General features: G+C 57.8%; 1 protein-coding gene across 1 annotated transcript; it reads right to left on the reverse strand.

The window, feature by feature from the left end:
• Window positions 1–1,977: 1,977 nt before the first annotated feature.
• On the reverse strand, window positions 1,978–17,670 carry LOC140680366 (sacsin-like). Its single transcript, XM_072917050.1, is given in 9 exon segments — window positions 1,978–11,204; window positions 11,207–12,277; window positions 12,766–12,854; window positions 13,109–13,424; window positions 13,427–14,440; window positions 14,825–14,971; window positions 15,228–15,330; window positions 15,511–15,598; window positions 17,546–17,670. Coding segments are annotated over 9 exon segments (11,826 nt in total). The 5' UTR covers window positions 17,569–17,670; the 3' UTR covers window positions 1,978–2,229.
• Between the last annotated feature and the right edge of the window lie 1,451 nt (window positions 17,671–19,121).

Here is a 19,121-nt window from a genome sequence, read left to right on the forward strand (position 1 = left end):
ACCCACTTAGGTGCCTTATAATCTGTTTTTCCTCTGCTTCCAGTTCTGTTCAACATCCCGTGTGTCTACTTTTACATTCCTTTCTCTCATCTGCTAGTTAGTCTTTAAGCTGTATCTTGCAACCAAAACTTGCTGTTTTCCATGTTTTCTGTCACAGTGAGTAGCAGCAATGCATCCTCCTGGCTGGAGCCACCCCCATTTCTATGGTCCCTGAGGCTGACAGACACGCCACGCACTGGTGGCATGTCCAGCCTCAGCTCAGCTCGCATCCCTTGCCCAGACAGGGGAGAGCCACAGGCAGCAGAGGCAGAAGCCATGTGCTCAGGCTGCCCCGCCTTGAAGGCACAAAAGCCTCCACCTTCTACTGGTCAAGGGTCAAGGCACCTGTCAGGGCACCTGAGCCTTCAGCGCTGAGTGATGGCACCCCACTTCTGCAGCCTTGGCCCAGTCAGATGACCCTGTCTCCTGAGGAGCTGCCCTTTGACCTTGGCAGGGACCACTCAATGGACATGATGCCATGGCAGCTTGGTAAGCCCTGGATTTGTCATCACTATGGTGATGTTTCACCTCAGCATAGAATCCCAGACTGGTTTGAGCTGGAGAGACCTCAAAGCTCATCCTATTCCAGCCCCTGCCATGGGCAGGGACACCTGCCACCAGACCAGGTTGCTCCAAGCCCCCTCCAACCTGGCCTCAGACACTTGCAGGGATGGGACAGCCACAGCTGCTCTGGGCAACATGTGCCAGTGTCTTACCATCCCCACAGGGAAGAGTGTGGAGTTGTGTTTTTAGCTTCCACTATATGTATGTTCAAAATGGTTTAGCCCTCTGTACCCTCCTGTGCCCTTTTGGTTCATCCCAGGTTTTCCCATCAGTACCTGTGTGTCCCATCAATCCCAAAAACCCTGATCCATGCCCCTGCCCCCTCCTGGGTGACTTGTCCACCCTTCCCCTTGGTCTGGAGGCTTCTGCCAGGGTCACTGAGTGACTGGACAATGGCCTGGGGTCCCTCCCCTCCTCCCTTCTAAGTGGATACCCTGGTTGTCCTTCCCTCGGAGGGCCACACCCATGTCTTCTCCCAAATGGCTGATCGGGTTTCCCCGCCCTCCCTATATCAGGGCCTGTTCGAGGCTCAGAGCTCACCCTCTTCTGCTGGATCCCTTCGAGTGCAGTTGGGCTCCGGGGCTCTCCTCGGAGTCACAATAAATCTTGGACCTATCCCCAGAAGAGTGTCACCTCCTTCCTTGCCGGTGGGATCAGCAATATCCTTGGACCCACGAAGGCACGCTCTAAAGCCCTGCTGGGTTCAGCAGAGAGTGCCTCTCGCTGCTCTATCGCCCCGTGGAGAGCTAGCCAGGGCTGGCAAGAGATCTGCTCTTACGAAGTGGGGACAGGACATGGCAGTTTGGTGCCCAACATGGGACCAGAAAGACATTCTGACCCCACGGCAGAAGAATCCTGAGGTCCTTGGACTTTATCTTCACTGGCTGTCAAGCTACGTCCGGTGGGAGTAGGCTCCGTTTTAGGAGCAGCGCTCCCGGGGGACAGGTCTGGCAATTCCTGCACGCAGCGCAGGAATCGGACTTCCATCGGCATTCCACCGCCCGAGTGGAATAAAGCTGAGTCTGGGAAGAAGGGAGGGTAGGGGGAGGTGGTTTTAGGATTATTCTTATTTCTCATTTTCCTACTCTGTTGAATTGGTTCTAAAAGAAATTCATTTCTCCAAGGTGAGTCTGTTCTCACTGTGGCAGTAATTGGTGAGTGATCTCCCTGACCCGTGGGATTTTTATCACGTTTTCTTCTCCTTTTCAGTCAACGAGGGGACGTAATGGAGTGGCTCGGTGAGCCCCTGGCTAGCCAAAATTGACCAAACACAGTTCTCCAAACTCCCTCATCACCCCCTCCACCTTCTCCACACCTATTGCCCATGACTTCTTCATGTCCCTGACTCCACTGTCAGTGAAAGGTCTTCCAGCATTGCAGCATTTATTTTGCACTTTATTTACTGCACACTCAAGACACGCCAATGGCACAGGCAACTCTGTGATGTCCAGTGGTCTGGGCCCTGCTCTGCCACCAAAACTCCCCTGCCAGGGCTGGACAGTCTGGAATGGCCTGTGGCAGGTTTGTGGCAAGTCCACGGCGAGTCCACAGCAGGTCCATGGTGGGTCTCTGATGGGCGCCTGATGGTCCTTTGGCCCAGGTGCCGTGCGCCGTGGTAGGGACCTGTCACTTTCTGCCCACATGGTCCCTCAGTGTTACTAGCACTTTTTGTGCCCGCTTCAGGACCTCCTCCTCATCCACGCTGGGGAAGGCCTCACTGGGGGTCACGGGAAAGGGATGGTAACTCGGGTACTGTGTGGCCTTGCCGTCCGTACCACAGTCACACAGCCACTGCACGTCCAGGACAAGGCCCCTCAGCTCCGGCTCCTCCGCCTCCAGCCTTTGGGCCATACCCATCAGCCCTCTATGGCCCGCAAAAGCTTCACCACGGCAAAGCACAGCCGCCACCAGTGCCTTCTCCAGGGCCTGGTGCACTTTGAAGAGCACCCAGTTGGGGCAGCAGTGCCGGATGTCATTGCGGGCTGCCTGCAGGTCACTCGTGGCCTGACACAGCCAACGCAGGGCCTCGGGGACGGATGGAGTCAGGGCCGTGAGCTCCTGGCTGCTCATCCAGGAGCCACAGCCTCCCTGTCTGTGGTGCTGGGCAGCACTGCCAGGTTTGTATGGGACCCACCCCTTTGGCCCCCTGACATCATGCAGAGGCCTCAAGGTTGGCAGGCTGGGATCCTTCCATGGATCAGCTTCAGCCTCCTCCTGCAGCCTTTTCTCTGGCTCTGGTGCAGCATGCACCAGTGCCACACTGTTCTCCTCCAGAACCAAGGCCACGTCCTGTGGCTCCTGGCAGACCAGCATTTCACGCAGCACGGACAAAGCGCGTGCCTCCAGCTGCCCACCCAGGATGTTATTGATCTCCTGTGCCAGTGTCTCCACGACCCTCAGTTGCTGCCGGTTCAGCACCATGTCTACATGCTGGATGGAGAGGAGCCGCTGAGCACCACCAGACAGGCACGTATGAATAACTTGTGACTGGGAGCTGCCCTCCACCTTTGCCCCGCTGTGCACCAGCACAGTGCAGATGTCCTTGCAGCACTGCACTTTCACCTGCTCCACTGCAAAGCCACCATCCCCCTCCATTCCCATCATTGCCTTGGGGGTCTGCCAATGCAGCAGGGACTCCAGCCCCAGCCTAAACCACGGGGATACCAGCAGCGTCCGGAGACGCCTCTGCGCAGCGCACTGAGAGCCGTAACGACATGGCTGAGGACTACCCTCCTCCAGCTGCTTCTCTGTCACCTCTGAGAGCGCCCGTGGCTGCAGGTGTGCTGGCAGCCTTTGCAGCAGCCACCTGACATTACAGCCAGACACTGGCAGTGCAGCCATGAACACAAAGGTCTTCTCTAGGGCCCGAGCGGTCTCTGAGGGCACACAGTCATTGAAGCACAGTCTGTGGGATGGCTCCAGGCAGTCAGCAGTGCTCAGCAGATACAGCTCAGCCACAGCAGAGCAATCGGGGGGCTCCGGTTCCTCCCGCAGCAGCTGGAAGAAATGCCGTGTGGCCACCAGGACTGTCTTCTTCTGGCTACTGGAAAGGCTTCCAGTGCCATGGCTCTCCTGGTAGATTTGGGCCAGGACACGGCTGTAGTGAGTCAGTGTGGGGACCAGGACGACGCCAAGGTGTTGCAGGAGATCTGCAAAGGCAGCCACGTTGGGGTGAGGCGTGAGGAGGTAGGGGTAAAAGTCAGCCTCGTCTGGGAGGGATGTCACCACCTGCCGTGGCCTGGCCATGTCCCATGACTTGGCCAGCACCATGGGCAGCTCAGCCAGGTGCTCTGCGTCCACCTCCTTCAGATGAGTCTGCAGGAAGCTGTACATGCTCTGGAGCACTCTGGCCCGTGTGCTTACCTGCAGTTGTGTCGAGCAGGCTGCCCTGCACACATGCTCCAGGTTGGCCACCACCAGGGCAGTGGGTATCTCTACAAGGACTTCCATGGCCTTCAGGGACCTCTCCTCAAGTTCAAGGGATTCTGGCAGGATGGTGGCTGATGTCCACAGGAGCTCAGCCACATTTTTGCAGTAGGAAACGCTGCCTTTCAGAGCCACGGCCTTAGTGCAGTCTGCAAAAGGAGGGTGGAGGTTCACCAAGTTTGGGGGGATATCCAGTGGAGGCAGGAATTGGATTGAGGCAATTTTCCTCAGGAAACACACTGACTCAGGATTTTCCAACAAGACTGCAAGTTGCTTGAGCATCTCCTGCTGTCGCTCCAGCAGTTCTGCAGCATGGCATGTAGCCTGAGTGGCTTCACGCTCTATCTCCTCAGCCAGTGCCACAAAGTCCTCTACAGAGAGGCTGGTGCGGACACCTGCCTTAAGGAAGAAATCCACAATTTCTTTGCAGTTCGAAGGTAGCTTATTAAAGAAAGACTTAGGCACAAAGCGGTTTTGGAGCCGCAGGGTGTGGAAGGAGGGCATGTCATGGTAGAAGTAGGAGGCCAGGCGCAGTGTTCTGTGGGCATCTGGTATAAAGGCCACCTTCTGAAAAGCTGCCACAATAGCGTCCATGCTCTGAGTGGAACACTTGGGTTGCAGGACAAAGAACAAGCATACAGCTTCCAGGAGGTCTTGCTGTGTGAGCTGGGGCAGCCGGGGAAGTACCACAGTCAGGAAGAGCTCCTGATCATCGGTGAACTCCCACTTCAAACGCTTGGCCAGCCATTCGTGGTGCGGGCTTGGTGTGAGAAGCAGCATGTCTTTGTCCAAGTCGTACAGGGTTTGGGCACTCGAGGGCACTGGCGGGAACTGTCTGCAGAGTAACAGCACCTTGCGGTAGGGAGCCACAGCTACGTAGCCCCCCCCAAACTTCTGGAAGAGAGGCAGATACTGGAGCTGCTCCAGTGCACGTGAATCCAGCTCTCCCTGCTGGACAAACCTTAGCAGGGCTGACACGTCCTGCTCCCCTAAATCTCCCCAGCACAGATCAGCTCTTGTGTCTGCCAGATGAGCCACTACAGCCCTGGGATCTGTAACCTGCAGTGCCCTTGGCTTCAGGCAACAGTAAGCAAATCTCCAGGGCAGCAGGGACTGCTGGAGCACAGGGATGCCCAGTTTGTGCAGCACCTTTTCCACTTCAGAGTGACACTCAAAAAGAACCTTGGAGAGAGACGATAGTGGCAATAGGTGCTTTGAGTCTGTCTTACTCCCCTGAGTAGGCAGCACTGCCATATTCTGGAGAGGATTCATGAATGACTCCATGTCCACCTCTGAGGTCCTGGAGGGAACCATCCTGTCAAAGAAGGTCCACAGCTCCTTGAGCCAGTTTTCCCCCTCTCTGGTCCACTCCAGCTGACCCAATGCCTCCTGGATGAGTGGTGTGGCCTCTGGGAGGTCAAGCTCCTTCACAAAGCAAGGTGGGATCCATTCAGGAATACAATTTTGGGCAAAACGGTGGCTGTGCTTGGGGAAGAGGTGGGCAAAGGAGTTCTTGAAGACAGGGTGGTGGATGCTGAAAGCCTTCAGAAGACCATCTTCTGTGGCCAGCAAGGGCAGGCCTTCCAGGTCTGCCTTGTCCCCTTCCCTGTGAGTACCTTGGGAGTGCCTGTTCCATCCTGTTAAGTACTGCAGCAGGTAGAAGCAGCTCTCTGGGGTCCTCAGGGGTGTCTCAGCCAGCCTGCAGGGCACAGGCAGAGCCAGGGCCTTGAGGAAGCACCGGAGAGAGGCTGGCCCTAAGACCACAGCATTCACCTGGGCTTCAACGAACTCCTCGCGGATCTGCTGCAGGTGGGTGAATGCTGGAACCAGTTTCATGTTCAGTTGCTGCAGCACTTCCTGGACTTCTGGCTGAGACTTCTCCTTGAGGAAGTATGGCTCTGTTAGCATGTCCGATCCACCTGGAGATGCCCATGTTATTCTCACCGTGTCAGATGACTTCCTGTGGTACACAGGCACCAGGGGCAGGCGTGCATGACTGATGTGCTTGTAGACCTCTCTCACCATGCCCTGGAAGACAGGTAACACTCTTTTTGTAACAGGGAAAAACTGGAGCAAGTGCAAGTCCAGGTGCTGCTGGCAGAGTTTCAGGGACCTGTACTGCAGCTTTTCTGGCTCCAGGGCTTTCCACTGCCTGGTGAGAAAGTAACAGTAGAGTGGAGCCACCAAGCGCCGGAGCAAGAAGTCATTCCAGGTTGCCTCTGTGCCGCCTTTGTCCCAGTGGAGACTGCACCTGGCCGCATCCACAGAGAAGTTAGCATTGATGTGCACAGGCAGCCCAGTGATCAAGGGCAGTGGGAGGGTGCAGAAGGCTCTGCCTGTGACCCGGTTCAGAGGCTCCAGGCAGGCAGCCACAGCCCCATAGGGCAGCCATTTAAGCACCGGAGACTCCTCAGCCCCACCTTGCACCCCAATTTGGGCGACCACCCTCCACAAACTTGTGGTCTTAGCCATGCTATTTTTGACTTTCATGGTATAGGAGAAAGAGGTGGGGCTGTTCCCATCCACAGCTTTGCTTAATCTTGCTTGAAAATCCTGTCTCAACTTTGCATCTTCCTCCGTGACCTTCGTGCTCACCCGCAGCTTCTGCACCAACTCTTTCCCAGCTGGGGGGATCTCAGAGAAGATGATGGTGTTGACATGCCGGAGGAAGAGCACCAAGTCCTCACCTTCCTTAGCCAGTGTTTCTTCCATGTCCTTGAGGTCTTGGTCTCGCACAACCATGTCAGACACCCTGGACTTGGCAGCCTCAGCTGCAGTGCGGAGCGGCAGCCGGAAAAGGACGCCCTGTTTCAGGTTGAAGAAGGATGGTAGGAAGGTGTCATAAATGTCTGGAAAATTTTTCTTGAAGTCAGTGTCAAGAGCAAACATGCTACCAGGCTTCGCAGTTGTGGCTGTGGGCATGTAGTAGAGATGGGGATCAGAGACACACAGGGTACTGTCTGCAGTCAGGAAGGCTGGGCAGTCAGTAAAGTGGTAGACAGTGTTGAAGCCAAGGCCATATTTGCCTGTGACATCCTGCCGGCCTTGCTTGCCACCCACCCCCAGACGCTGAATGCCTTCAATGTCATGCTCCTGGAAGGGGCGGTCGTTGTAGATGCAGAGGGCAGGGCCCTGCAGGATGTTCCATTTCTCACTAAAAGTGGCCTTTGCTGGGTGCTGCCGGCGGTCCCACACAAAGTGCACAAGCCCCGCACCAGCATCAGCCGCATTCTGGAGCACCTCCTTGACCATATCAGGAGCGGACTCAGAGTACTCCTTCAAGATGTTCTTCAGTCGTGTTGGCAAATCTTCGTGGGCACCAAATGGCTGTGCCCAGAGGCTCAGGTGATCAGTGATGAGTTCACTCCTCTCCAGTGCTCGGTGGCGTATGGTGGCCACCCCACAGCGCAGGGCTGCATCTCGGGACAGCTGTTTATGGCACAGCAGGACATCTCTGTCCAACGGCATCCATGGTGCATCATTGAAGTAGAGCTTGTCCCATGGGTGCAAAATGCCCTCCTCATCAGGCAGAAAGAGTTGCTGGGTGTGGCAGGCATCTGGCTGGGTGCCATCTTCCATCAAGCCACAAGACACCAGCCGCAGGGCCAGATCCAGCTCCGTGGCCGGCAGTGGCTTTCCAGCATGTGTCTTTGCCAGGGTGCAGAGCACTTGGGCATAATCATTCCAGGTGAATGTGTGGCGCAGCCCCACACACTCCCAGAGCTCTCTGTAGGGCTTGTACTGCTCTTGGAGCTGATAAAGGTATGGGGCAGCCTCAAATGACAGTTTCTCAGCCACAGCTGTGACCGGCACAAAGTGGGAGCCCATCAAGATGAAGGGCTCCCCGGAGTCCACTGCAGAAGCTACCTCATCCCGGCTGGAGTGCTGTTTCTGGAGCATCATGTTCAGGTGCTTGTAGCAGCAGTTGGTGCTGTACTGCAGGGTCTCCAAAGGGAGAGTGTTGGAGAAATGTCTGAGTGCCCGCAGCTGCTCAAGGACCTGAGCTGATGATATCTGCCGGTCCAGCCCCAAGAAGGATGCTACCTCCTCGGAGAGGCTGAAGCTTTTCCCCAGCATTTTAGGAGCCAAGATAGGCTTGGTGAGTCCCACTAGTGGGTCATGGAGGTGATGGTAGAGCTGGGCAGCTGGCAGCAGCACAAGCTTGCCATTGCGTAGGACAGCAGGGAGGAAGGGCACAGTTGGGAAAGTGGCCTGCAGGGTGTCGTTTGTTCTCTTCTTCACTGCATCCTGAAGTAACTCGAGGATGCAGGCAGCCCTCTGGCAGCCCTGGGCACCATTCTTGGTCCAGAGAAGCTGCACAGTCTTTGCCCTCTCCAGCAGCTCTGGCAGGGCTACGGTGTTCTTCACCATGCCCAGCCTCTCCAGTTGGCTTAGTCTTTCCAGGAAGGCATGCCCAGTGGGGAAGCGCCCATCCTCAGGGCTGTATAAAGGGGCAGCGCGACCTCTGGGATGCACCAGGTGATAGATGAACTTCAGGTGGCCATGAGGGGTGGCAGGGATGCAGGGCACTGTCTGCGGCACTTTGTCCACATCCTCATGAGACATATCCAGCGCATGGAGCAGCAGCAGGTTCCGGTCAACGTCAGGGAGATTTTCCAAGTTGGGAAGCACAAGCTCACAGAGAAAGCGCTTCCAGTCATAGGTTCCAGCATCCAGCGCCTTCCCGAGGCCCTCCTGCACCTTCCCAGGCAAGGCCACAGCCAAGAGGGGATGGGGCACGGTGATGGCAAAGACTCGCTGCGCCACAGTACCCAGCTTAGGGTGTCTCTCTACAGTCTGGTGCAGGAAGCGGGCGTCCTGCAGTGAGCACCAGGAATGGCCATCAGAAAAGAGCCTTGGGCCACTCCTGGCTGCCACAGCCTGGTAGAAACCAGTCACAGCCTCTGTAAAGGGGTAACGGGCAGTGCTAATGTCTGGCCAGAAGACATGATACTCATAGTTCTTCAACTCACCTGCCTCGTGCATGGCACGGAGATGGTCCAGTGCCCGCAGCCAGGCCGCCGGCACGGCATTGTGGAGCAGCACTCGGTTCCACTTGCCCCGCTCTGCCGTGTCCCACAGCCCTTTGCGATTTGAGAGGATGCTGAAGGCCCCGTGCACGTGGATTGGCAGCCCTGAGATGACCGGCATGGGAAGGTGGCAGAAAACTTGCCCCTTCTCAGCATCCAGACGTGGCACCCACTTGCCATCTTTGGCAGGGGCAAGAAGAAGGGCCACACCAGCCATGGGAAGTGGAGGATGGAGTCCTGCCTGTGTGTTCTGGTGAAACAGTTCCAGCAACTCCCCGTCACCCTGACACACCAAAACCAGGTAGTGCCACACTGTCCTGGATTCCTCCTCACAGGCTGAGAGCTGCTCAATGGCTGCCCAACTTGGGGGATCCCCAGGGGACCCCAAGCCTCGGATCTCCTTTCGCTGCAGCATGGCCAGAGGCATGGTATCCTCTGTAGAAGTGGCCGTGTCTGGCAGCATCTCCAGAGACAGCTCCCTCACGTTCTTCAGGAAGAGCAGCAGGAGCCTGTTAGAGCCAAGGAAAGCAGTGCCAAGGGACTGGTTGCGCTCTGCACCAAAGGCCTCAGAGCAAATCTGCGATGTCACAGCTTCCTCTTCAGTGCGAAAAGGCAAGCGGAAAAGGCTCCCTGGAAAGGGTCCTGGCTCAGGCAGGCAGCAACCAAAGATACCGTTGTAGGGCTGGAACTGCTCAGCAAAGACACGGAGGATGCGTGGCCGGCTAGAGAAGTCCAGGCGGATGCCAGGGGAGCCGGCCCTGGGGATGTGCTTGCTCAGATGGGTGCCATTGGGATCAAAGATGAGCAGTGTCTCCCCGCTCAGCACTGCTGGCACATCCGTGACACGGTAGACAGAGCTGAAGCCCAGACCAAAGCGCCCGATCCGGCCTGCCTGGCCCTCCTTTGTGGCAGCCCCAATCCGGGTGATGTTCTGGAAGTCATCCTCTGAGAACAGGGCATTGTTGTAGGCCCAGAGGGCTGGGCCATGGCAGGCAGCCATGCCTGGGTCTAGCAGCCCAGAGGTGGCCGTTCTGTGGCTCCGCAGGTCCAGGAGGAAGCGGCACACAGTAGCGCTGGCATCCTCTGCGTTCTGGACCATCTCCGTGAAGAGATCGCCCTCCTCGCCATACTCCCGGAGGATGTTGCGGAGGCGTAGAGTGATGGGCTCTGAGGGGCCACAGGCTGTGAATGGCTCCGGGCCCAGCACCCGTGTACTGAGACACTCCGTGCCCAGGAACATGGCTGTGCTGGAAGGCACTGCCTCGTGCACCACCTCTGGAACATCCTCCTCTTCCTCCAGCTCCATGTCCAGGTACACGGCAGAGGCAGCTGGGCGGAGGGCAAAGCCCGAGCCCTGCGGGATCCTCACAGGAACTGGCACAGTGCCCTTGCCCTGGTGGCCCCGTCCCTTCAGCCACTCCAGGACTGCTACAACCACCTGCAACTCTGTGGCAGTGCCCGCTCTGGAGCTGCGCCTGTCTATGTCCTGCCCCAGGGAGCGCAGGGCCGACACCGCCCTCTCCTCACTCACCCCGTCAGCCACCCCCCAAGCCCTGAAGAGGCAGCTGTAGAGCAGGAAGTCAGGGGGCACCCGGGGCACCAGCAGCCCCAGCTCCAACTTCTCAGGGTAGCCCAGTACAGCATCACGTGGCAGGACAAGCCCAGACTCAGTCCACACAACAGCACCATCTGGGGCAGTCCCAAAGGCCTTCAGGTTTTCCTGCATGTGCCACTAGATGGGCTGGAGAGCGGGACCCACCTCATCCATGTCCCCACGCCCCGCCAGCTTTCTCAGCTGCTCCCACACTCTCTCCAGTGGTGGGGTCTGGCTCAGCCCCAGCTTCTTCTCTGCCTCAGGCACAAAGGCATCAATCAGGGGCATGGCAAGCCCCACCAGGGATTGGTACTGCATGGATCGCAGCTCCTTGGGGGGCAGGAAGGGCTGCCCAGGCTCTCCTGTGCACTTGGAGTGAGGTACCCATGGCAGGGCCTGGAGCTGCCTGAGCTCTGCAGCGCTGAAGCCATCCAGTGCCTTGGGCTGGTTGCAGACTGTGATCAGTGCTTCAGCCCTGTCCAAAGCTGCCGTGCCGCCCTGACTGACTTTTGCTGCAGCTGCCAGGATGTCTGAGGGCAGCAGGCACCCCGACCGTGCCGCAAGCCCACGGCCCTCAAGGCACGGAGGACAGATGGATTGTGGAAGGCAGCAGGAGGAAAGCGCTCGGGTGCCAGCAGGGCCTGCAAGGTGCTGTCACAGGGCTCGTAGAGGTCTTGTGGGTATGCGAGGCCATCAGGGGTCTCCAGGAAGGCCAGCTTGCTGCAGGCCTGCTGGAGCGGGGGGCTCTGTGCAAAAACAGTGTCTCCGTGCTGCAGTACCCAGAGCAGGAGAGCCTGTGTCTCAGCCACTCTCCCCGCATATGCGCCCTGGGCCACGGCTCTGATGGCCTTCAGCATCACACAGGCTGCACTGATGAGGGGCCTCTGGAGCCTCCCGAGTAGCCGCCGGTCAACTTCATCCCGGCACCGCAACACGGCCTCCGGCAGCACCACATCTTGGGGCAGCTCCAGCTCTGGCTCCAGCACCGGGGTGGCAGCGGCTGGCACCAGCCCCGTGGGTTGTGGGGTGGCCAAGCAGGGCAGTGGCAGAAAGAGGGGCAGAGCAGCCAGAGTGCCCATGTCCTGCTTGCTCAGGGATGGGACGTCTGCCAGATAGAGACGGAGGACGACCACATCTGCATCAGGAAGCGAAGCCATGCGGGAGGCCAGTGCTGCAGGCCCCTGCCTGCCCAGGGCCCGCAGGGCATTGAGGGGGGATGGAGGCAGGACATAGCGGGACAGGGAGCGGTGCCACATGCTTGGTGGCACCACAGGGCAACCCAGAATCTCCAGCACAGAGGCCACAGCAGGTGGCAGGAGCTGGTCCTCCCATACTTGGAAGATAAGACTGGATTCAGGTATCAGTGGAGCCAGACGGACAGTGGGGGCATCCAGTGAGGACAGAGCTATGAGAGGGAGCCCCTCCAGAGGGCCCAGGTCTTCCACGTGGTGGGACAGAAATTGCCACAGGGCTGGGAACCAGGAGGCTGGGGGCTGGGGGAGCCCTTGGGCTGGGCACCAGGTCACTGGGGTTGAAGACTGGGATGTCCAGGTGGGGGGCAGAGCCAAGCGCAGGGTCTGTACAGTCACGGCTGGATCCAGCAGAACCAGGTTGGGGAAGAGACCTGTGTACGAGAGGCAGAGGCTGGACTAGAAACCTGTGGGACCTGGGACCTGGCAGGGAGGGGGACACAGGATGTGGGAAAAAGAACTGCAGGGGATGGGTGGCCCCCATGGGGGATGTGGGAGGACCTGGGCTCTGGAGAGATGGTGGATACCCTTAGTAGGAGCACAGAGAACCCAAAAACCCCAGATGGGTGGGGATATAAGGAAGAGATGTGGGAGGTAAAAAGGTGTTAGGGGAACCAGTATTGGGGAGCACAGAGATCTTCAGATGAGGAACACAGTGAGACCCAGGACCCGAGGGAGCACAGAGGGGACAGAGCAATGTGGGAAGAACAGCAAGCACATGCATCTCCAGAGCGACAGGGAAGTACAGGGAGATACTGGGGCTGCAGAGGAACCCAAGGTGTACAAGGTTACCTGGGGATGCTGGGATTTAGGGGGAGCAAGCAGGGGACGTAAAAGTGGTCCAGAGACTCCCATCTCTTACCCTCCTTGGCAATGCCCCGCAGGAGGCTGTCCAAGCCTGGCTCCAGGTCTGAGGGCAGGAAGGACCCGGCCAAGCCAGGCAGGAGCTCCCTGTGGGAACAAACAGATGTCCTGGGGGACCAGAAGGGTAATGGGGAGCAGCTTCCTGGGCACCTGCCTCAGCTCCCACTTGGTGACACTAGGTGAGAGAAGGAGGGCAGTGAGGAGCCAAAATATCCAGGGCCAAATATCCAGGTTTGGCCGTGCCTCCCGTCCCCAATTCAAGAGCAAGAGCTGTGACTGCGGGCAACTGGCTGTGCTGCCCACTCTGCAAGGAACAGAGCTGCCGGGGGCCGTGGGCTCACCTGGGGCAGTCGGATGTGTCCACGTAGACAACGGCTGACGCAGTTCCAAAGGCCACGAAGGTTCCGTCGGCGCGAGGCAGGAGGGGGAGGCCCCAGAGCTCAGCGTGGCAGCCATCCCCGGCCACGTAGCGCAGCAGGCAGAGGCGGCCGGCAGCCGGGAGCTCTGCGGCCCCGTGGCGCCGCAGCACCTCCCGCACGTGTCCTGCCGTGGCCTCCCGCAGACCCTTGGGCATCCCCAAAGTCAGCCCCCTCCACACGTGGGGCGGGACCTCGGCCACCGGCTCCCCGGCTGCCAGCAGCAAGGCCTGGATCGCTGCCGTGTGGCAGCATCGCCCGCAGCCTCTGGCAGCAGCACAGCCTCGAGGGCCCGCAGCCGCCCCGCCGCCCCGTCTGCGGCCGGCAGCAGGACGGGGGCAGCCGCCAGCTCCTGGCACACACGGCTCACCAGGCTGTGGATCCGGCCGGAGCTCGGCGTGCGCTCGGGGTCTGGCCACAAGCTGTAGGCATCTGCACCGGGCAGCGCCACGGCCATGGCAGCCAGGTGGCTGTAGACCCGGGGCAGGAGCTCGAGCAGCAGAAGAGCATTCCAGTGGGCATCTTCCTCACCCTCCTCACCTTCCTGGGGCCAGCGGAGATGGCGGCGATCATCAGAGAGGGCAAAGGGAGCACTGGCATGGACGGGCAGCCCTGTGGCCGTCTCATCAGTGGCTGGCAGCGGCAGGAAGCAGCAGAGCCGCCCTTGGCAGGCCCCGTGGAGGGGGTGTGCCAGGCTCACCTCAGGGCTGCACCCCAGCTGTCTGCCCAGAGCCACAAGTGGCCCCTCAGTGGCCCTGCCCGTAGCCACCAGCCACTTGCTGCCAGTACCAACCCCATCCCTGTGCAGGGCCACCAGGCACCACGCCACACTCAGCCCCTCACCCCCCGATGGCACTGGGACAGGGAGAGACTGAGGGGATGCCACAAGTGTTCCCATGAGTGTCTGGACCCCATCAGGGGCCACACGGTGCAGGGCCACGCGGCGGACGTGGCGGAGGAAGAGGAGGGCAAGAGGGGCCTCTGTGAGGAAAGTCTGCATGAGGCTGCAGATGCGCTCAGCATTGGAGACCCCTGCAGCAATTTCTGAGGGTTGCCGGCGAAGGGGGAAGCGGAAGAGGGTGCCCTGGGCTGAAGCACCGTGCTGTCCCACAGCTTCCAGCCCAGCCCAGAAGGGCTCAAAAAGGCCAGGAAGGTCCTGGGCTTCAGAGACGTCCCAGCGCTTGCCAGCACCAGGCAGCACCTGGCATTCAGGGTCCAGCACGCCCAAGTATGGGGGGCTCAGCACACCTGGTAGGTCTGGAGACAAGGGAACCGTAAGGCCACAGAGATGACATGGACACCACTGCCTTCCCAGATCATCCCAAGCCATCAATGCCCCAGATGCCCACCCAATGGCCCCACGTTTATCCCCACGGTGCCTCCCATCATCCAAAGCTTAATCCCAACTCAGCAGTCCTCCCTCAGTTTGTCCCCCTAGCCCTGCTCTCCACTGCCAGCCAGCCTCCCTCCAGCCTCCTAGTGCTTCAGGTTTCCAGCTTCAGGTTTCCTCACTTTGGACACGGCCCTCCATTTTGCACACCCCCAGTGCCCCCCAGTTCTCCCCAGCACCTGTAGTTTGGTGCCTGCAGTAAAACCCACATCCCCGGTTCAGTCCCAGCTGGGGCTCCCAGTGCCACTCACCGGTGAGGTGGTAGACAGAGGTGAAGCCCAAGCCGAAGCGCCCCACGCTGTGAGGATCCTGCCACTTGTGTGACACCCCTGGGCGCTGAATCCCTGTCCAGTCCTGGGGCGACATCACGGCATCGTTGTAGGCCAAGAGAGCTGGGCCTGGTGGTCAGCACCATCCATGGATAAGGGGGGAAGTGGGACATGGAGTGGGAATTGTCATTCACACTCAGTGTTCCCACAAGCTCCAGTCCCACAAAACTCCCCTCAGTAACACTGAGTCCTCCCAGTACCCTCAGTGCTCCCAGCACATGCCAGAACCCCTCACCAGTTCCACTTCCCCCAGTCCCTCCCAGCACCAGCCAGTGCCCCCCGAGAGCTTCATCCCGTTTCTCCCGGTGCCCACAGTGCCTCTCACCCTGGGTGCCCTCCAGGCCCCCTCCGGTGATGTTGAATTCCCGCTCATCCGACACAAACACGACCTCCTTAGCGCCAGCGTCATCTGCGTTCTGCACCAGCTCCTGGAATTGGAGATCAGTGCCCGGTCACCTGGGCCCTCCAGGCCCTGAGAAGAGCATCAACCCTCTCTCCCAGCTGGGCACCAAGGCCCTGGGCTGGTGCTGGACAGGGACCAGCCCCACTGCCTGCAGTAACGCTGCCCTGCTGGGCAGGAGATCCCGGATGGGTGATGTGCATCTGACCTTGAGGATCTGCCCTCCGTCCGGGTACTTCTGCAGGATGCTGGACAGGTAGTCAAGGAAGCTGGGTGCCCGCTGGCAGAAGGTCTCCCTGTAAAGCAGAGAGAGGGAGAGAAGGTGTGGGGGCGGCTCTGTAACCAAGATGCCCATGTTCTCCTTGGATCCCACAGGATGTGCCTCTCCTTGGAAAGGGTCAAGGACCCCATCTCCTTCCAGGACCCACTGAAACAACCACCTCCAAGGATGACAACTACACTTCCCCAAACCCCTATCTCTTCCTGGGATGCTCCATTGCACTGCTTTTGCCTGGGATAGAGGTAATTTTCTTCCCAGAAGTGTGTCCAGGGCTACATTCAGGATTTAGCATGAGAACAGTGTTGGCTGCACACAGATGTTTGGGTTGGAGCCCAGTCAAGACTTTTCAGTGTCCCATGCTCTGCCAGCAAGGGGAGAGCGTGGCCAGGAGACCCAACCCAAAGTGGCCAGAGGGATATTCCGGACCACAGAACCTCCTGCCCAGTACAGTACTGGGAGGGGGTTGGCCAGGAGCCACTGATCACTGCTGTGGGATGGGTGAGGCATTGGTTAGTGGGGCATGAGCAACTATTGGGCATTACTGGTTTCTCTTGGGTTTTCTTCCATTCTCTCTCCTTTTCATTCCTATTAGTAGCAGCAGTGACATCAATCTATTTAGTTTTGTTTCAATCATTAAACTGTTCTTGTGTCGGTTCAGAGGCTTTACCTTTTCGTTTTGATTCTGCCCCACTGGGAACAGCAAGTGGCTTTATGTTGTGAGCTGCGGGCAGGGGTTAAACTGTCCTGAGGGTTTGGGTAACCACAGAGTACAGTGAAGGGAAGGGGAAAGGGAAGGGGAAAGGGAAGGGGAAGACTATGCTGGAAGACTTGTCTCATAGCCTGGCCCTCGCCGGAGAAAAGCCTAAGGTGTAATTAGTGACAGTTCCCACTGGATGGCTCCCGAAGCCCAGCGGGGACGGCAATGCTGAGCACAGCCGGCAGCTTCGATTCAGCTCCAGCCGTTCTCTCGTAGCACAGCTCCGTGTTACCAACCACAACACAATGATAACCTAAGCCCAGAGCCAAGGGAGGATGAACATTCCCACGGGGTTGCACGCACCAGGAAGGGTTTTTATAAAATGCACCTGTGAGTGCACGGGCAGGAACTCCGAGAGCAAACTGTGACCCACAGCTGTTAAATAAATACAAGAGATGCTCACAACAACTTTGTTTTAACACACTCTGCTCAGATCTGTTGTTATCTCAACTCTTTGTGCCCCAGTTGAGAACCAAGAAGGACTGTCGTGGCTGAACCCCCCCAGCCAGTAACTCAGTCCCACACAGCTGCATGCTGCTCTGGAGAGATGGGGGAGAGAATCCAGAAATGGTAAAGAATAGTTAAATAACTGAAACAAGACTAAATATATTGACATTACTGCTGCTACTACTATTAATAGTAATGGGAAGGAGAGAGAACAGAATAAAACCTGAGAGAAACCAGCAGTGCTCAGAAGTCGCTCATCACCCACTGACCAATGCCTAGCCTGTTCCCCAGTAGCAATCGGTGGCTCCTGGCCAACCCCCTCCCAGTTTCTGACTGGGCAGGAGGTTCTGTGGTCCAGAATATCCCTCTGGCCGGTTTGACTTGGGTCTCCTGGCCGTGCTCCCCTTGCTGGCAGAGCACGGGACACTGAAAAGTCTTGACTTGGAGTCAGCTCAACGGGGCCTCAGCGTGTTACAAACGTTGTTCTCACTTTGAATTCCCAACACAGCACTGGAGCAGCTTCTGGGGAGAAAATTATCTCTCTCCCAGTCAAAACCAAGACATCCAGCAGCCCCCAGTGAAAAAACCTCCCTGTGAGCCCTGACCGCTGCAGTCCCCACCTCCCTCAGTCACCCTTCAGTTGTCCCCAGCACCCCTTGAGCCCCCTGCCCCACCCACGGCCCCTGTGACCCCCAGAACACTCCAGCCATGCCCTGTCTCCCCCCACAAACAGCCAGAGGTGCCCCCAGACCCACTCACGCCTTCAGCTGCTTGAGGGCCATGGTGGGCAGTGCGGGGGACCCCTGCCCACTCCTGGAGCAGCTGGAGCAGCTGCTGCTGCCCCGTGCCGCTGCCGCCGCTGGCGCTCGGAGCTCCGCTCCGGCCCTGCTCCGCCCGCTGCTCCTGGTCCCGCCTCCCTGACCAAGAGTTTCGATTCCCCGTTGCACACGCTCATTCGGGGAAATGTGGTGGGTTTTTTTGTTTTTTTTTTTTCTTTTCCCCAAAAATAGCGGCGAGGAGCAAGGAGACATGAAAGGCGGCGGGGAGGACCGAGGACCGGGGCAGGAACTTGCCTATATAAAGCGGGGATATGGGAATGTGGATACCTGGATGGGGTATGGGAATACATGGATATTGGATAATATTTGTTTAGATTTAGAGATGGGGTAACTGAGAGGTGTTTTAAAAACTTTTATTCTATTTTCAGTCTCATGAGAAGGATGAGACAATACAGATGCTATAATTCACACCACCACAATCAGAAGCCAACTATTTCCTAATTGCAATACACTACATGTGTTTCTTGGCCTATCAGCTTTAGCCACACCATGCTATAGATGCTTTAAAGCCAAGCATCTAAAACGACTCCTTGTGGAGTTCCTCGTGGAACCTGCATCTTTCATAGTTCTATTTCTCTAAAGTACCCAGTCTTATTTGCAAGGCCATCTTTTGAAACTTTTCCCTAGATCCATTTCTCTCTCAACAATACCTGATCTATTCCATGGCATTTTGAAGTCAGCATTTCTTATCTCAAAGTTTGCATATGGATGAGGCTGTGTGAGCCTTCCATCAGGCCTTGAGAACTCTCTACAAATCTGTTTCCCACAAGTGGGGATAGGGCTACAGGGATATGGAAATGTGTAGGGATACACCTACAGGGATGTAGTATGGGAATACGAGGGGATATGGCTACAGGGATGTAGTATGTGAATATGTGGGGACACTGCTGTGGGCCCAGGGCCATCAGGGCCTGGTCTCCTGCCTCAGACTGGCCTGCAGAAACACCTGAACTGTCCTGGGCCAAAGGGCTCTGTCAAAGGGCTCATGGGACCATATGCAGATCTCTTGCACTGTAGAGATTACATAAGACATATATATCAGCCCCATGGACTGTTACAGACCACGTGGGGACCACACGACTTCACAAGGACACCACATTGAGGCTATGTGGACTGCAGAGTGAAGGCAAAAAGACCACAAAGACATGAGACCACTTGGAACCTATGAAGAAGGAGCCTGTAGGACACAGCGACTTGGGGCAAATGTAGGACAAATTTCAGGGGATGCAGTGAGGCACCTCTGCAGGGAAGCCTCCTCACTTCTTCCTTCTTTCACCTTTCTGCTGAGTGCGATGGTGCTCAGGTCAGTGCTCCACCGCTTTGACCCCTCTCCAGGCAGATTCCCATTCTTCCAAGATCCTCATCCCTGTGACCCTCAGAGCTGTGGTGGGACTGCAGATAGCCATGGGCCTCTGCTCCATGTTTCCCCTCTGCAGGGAGGGGGATGAGCCCTGCAGTGCTGCCAGGAGCTCTGGCCAGCTGGGGGACAGTGGGAC

This window comes from Taeniopygia guttata, chromosome 20 (genome assembly GCF_048771995.1).
Source record: "Taeniopygia guttata chromosome 20, bTaeGut7.mat, whole genome shotgun sequence".
In the NCBI taxonomy this organism is placed as follows: domain Eukaryota; kingdom Metazoa; phylum Chordata; class Aves; order Passeriformes; family Estrildidae; genus Taeniopygia; species Taeniopygia guttata.